This window comes from Protobothrops mucrosquamatus, unplaced genomic scaffold, assembly GCF_001527695.2.
Source record: "Protobothrops mucrosquamatus isolate PMUCROS unplaced genomic scaffold, P.Mucros_1.0 scaffold7189, whole genome shotgun sequence".
NCBI classification, from domain to species: Eukaryota; Metazoa; Chordata; class Lepidosauria; order Squamata; family Viperidae; genus Protobothrops; species Protobothrops mucrosquamatus.
In genome coordinates this window covers 23,636-26,466 of record NW_015392994.1, presented here as the reverse complement: position 1 = coordinate 26,466, position 2,831 = coordinate 23,636, and the positions used below count along the sequence as shown (strand labels likewise).

The 2,831-nt window shown below is 43.0% G+C and overlaps 1 protein-coding gene across 1 annotated transcript in view; it reads left to right on the top strand.

Moving 5' to 3' along the window:
• Window positions 1–2,831, top strand: part of LOC107300475 (transmembrane protease serine 7-like) — a gene marked incomplete at its 5' end in the record, with an annotated part of 25,287 nt that overhangs the window by 3,311 nt on the left and 19,145 nt on the right. Inside the window, 1 exon segment of the mRNA XM_015829801.2 lies at window positions 1,487–1,525. Within this exon segment, the coding sequence (XP_015685287.2) occupies window positions 1,487–1,525 (39 nt within the window).

Below are 2,831 nucleotides of genomic sequence, written 5' to 3'. Positions count from 1 at the left end.
GAGAAAAGGTGGCGGAACTCAAACCTGGCCACGCCCTCATCAAACCCTAGGACCGCCCCTTTAGAGAACAGGAATGCAAGTAAAATTTGGGAGGGGCTATTTCCGGTGTGGGAGGGGCTATTTCCGGTGCGGCCGGCCCGGAAAAAGGTGCCGGAACGCGGTTCCGCCGCGTTCCGGCTGAAAAAAAGCCCTGAGTACCATATAACATGGAAATAATCATGATTGCCTATAGAAATGGCCTAAAAATAAATGGAATTTAACAGAGACAAATGGAAAGTGGTTCATTTTTAGGAAGACAACCTAAAGGCAAAGACATTTTAGAATGCACCAATGCAATGGAATATCAAGGGTGATGGTGGGGTAGTCTAGCCACGGTTGAAGACCATGGGAGTGGAGGTGCTGCCAAATATGACAAAGAAGCTATTGGCAGTTGAGTTGCTCCTCTCTGTATGCCAATTAGTTCTTTGACAGTTACTGGCATAGTGTGGCACACAGAATAATAGAGTTGGAAAAGACCTTGGAGGTCTTCTAGTTCAACTCCAATCCCAATGGTATAGGCAGGAAACCCTATACTATTTAAGAGAAATGGTTGTCTAATCTCTTCTTAAAAATCTCCAGTGTTGGAGCATCCACAACTTCTAGAGGCAGGTTGTTCCACTGATTAATTGTTCTAACTATTGGGAAATTTTTTCCTAGTTTTAGATTGGTTCCCTCTTTGATTGTTTTCCATCCATTGCTTCTTATCCTGCCTTTGGGTGCTTTGGCAGCCCCTTCAGTATTGGAACACCGCTATTATGTCAACCTGTAGTCCAGGGGTGTCAAACTGCCGGCCCACGGGCCGGACGCGTCATGCAGAAGCCGTGCCCATCTCATTGCCGGCAATGGCAAAACTGTCCTGATACGTTGCACGACATCACGTGACATCGCGACTTTGACATGTCTGCTGTAGTCCTTCTTTTCATTAAACTAGATATATCCAGTTCCTGCAACCATTCTTCATATGTTTTAGTCTCCAGTCCCAGACTATTAAAGTATTATGCTTTTGGTTTTAAATATGTTAGATACGCCTTAGAAACTAAGTCCTACAAAGAGAAATGAAAGGAATTGGGCATGAAATACTGCTATGAAAGCATTCTTAGAAACTATCACAGAAAATGAAGCCAAGACCTGATCTCCTTTAGTACAAAATGCAGGATATGATTTTAGTGAGTATAAAAAACTGAAAATCAAATTCCAAATTAATCTGGAAAAAATAATCCTAATGTTAATATAAATTTGATAGTGGAGCCAAACACAGAATTTATGGGCTTCTCTTTACTGAGTTCAAATGGCATCAAAAATTCTTATATAACAGTACAATATACATTTTCTTGGTTTCTAAGGTTCCAAATCTATAACATTATATATAGTATGTATTGTCTACTGACCATTTATTGCAAACTTTACTTAAAGATAAGCATATTTATTAGTGTTTTTTTTAATGTAGTTGGGCTTCGATCGGATTACTCTTCAACAACAGGACCAGGTATATTACTGAGTTTTCCTATCATAACTATTATTCTTAACCTCATTTTAACTGGGAACTGTATACAGTAGGGTGGAACAATTATAATTGCAGTGATTTACTTACTTATGGCTTCTTTATTGATATTTCTGTAATGCTTTTGATTATTCAAAGTACTTTACAAAGCATAATCCTTATAAAGATGCTAGAGATTAAATGGGAAGTAGGAAATGTTTCCATTTCCAAGAGTAAGAATTTTTTTTTTTAAAAAAAAAGATGTTTCTGTTCTAGGCTTGATTTTATTAATATAGTTTATTTTTTGTGTTAAACCATATCACAGTATAAGGACAGAATCAGCAGAAACAGCAGCATATGCAGTCTGAGCAGATATCAGTTTTCCACAGTATATTAGAGGTGTTCAATTATTCAGAATGCCTCTGTTTCCATCATTCCTGCTCCCAAAGGTGCTTTTTCAAGAGGCAACTGGACTTTTTTTTTTGTTTTTATTTGAAGGTGCTTCACATCTCATCCAAGAAGCTTCTTCAGCTCTGACTGAAGATGGGGAATGGAAGGATTTATACTCCTTGGAGACAGTCGGTCATTTGCATTCTTTTAGAGAGTCCTTGAGGCTCTCTTTGCACTACTCAGATGACCCTGAGGACACAAACAAATCTCCAAGTGGCCCCAACGACTCTCTAATGCAAATGACCAGCTGTCTGTAAGGAATATAAATCCTTCCATTCCTACCAGCTGAAGAAGCTTCTTGGATGAGATCCAAAATGCTTGGGCCATATCCTGAGGAGCTAGGTCACGACTCGGCGGAACATCAGGCTGCGGCCTGGGATGTGGCCGCAGCCGCAGCACTGGACCGAGTCGTGCCGCTGCGGCCTCTGACCCGGCATAGATCTCAACTGGCCCCTTGGTTCACCGAGGGGCTGAGAGATATGAAACGCCGGAAAAGACGCCTAGAGAGCAGTTGGAGGGTTACCCGAACCGAATCCGACCGAACACAGGTAAGGATGCATGTTAGATCCTACCTTGTGGCGATGAGGGTGGCGAGGTCTAATTACTACTCCACCCTCATTGCGTCATCAGATAACCGCCCGGCCTCCCTCTTCAGGGTGACCGGCTCCCTCCTTCAATTGAGGGGGGGCGGGGACCCCCTGGCAGGGAAGGCTGAGGAATTTGCACAATATCTGCATGACAAAGTCGCTCGGATCCGAGAGGGTTTGGACTCCGACTGGGTGGCCCCGGGGGAGGAGGCGAGGGCAGGTCTTGAGACTGTTGTATGGGAGGAGTTTGACTCTGTGGCTCCCGAGGACGTGGA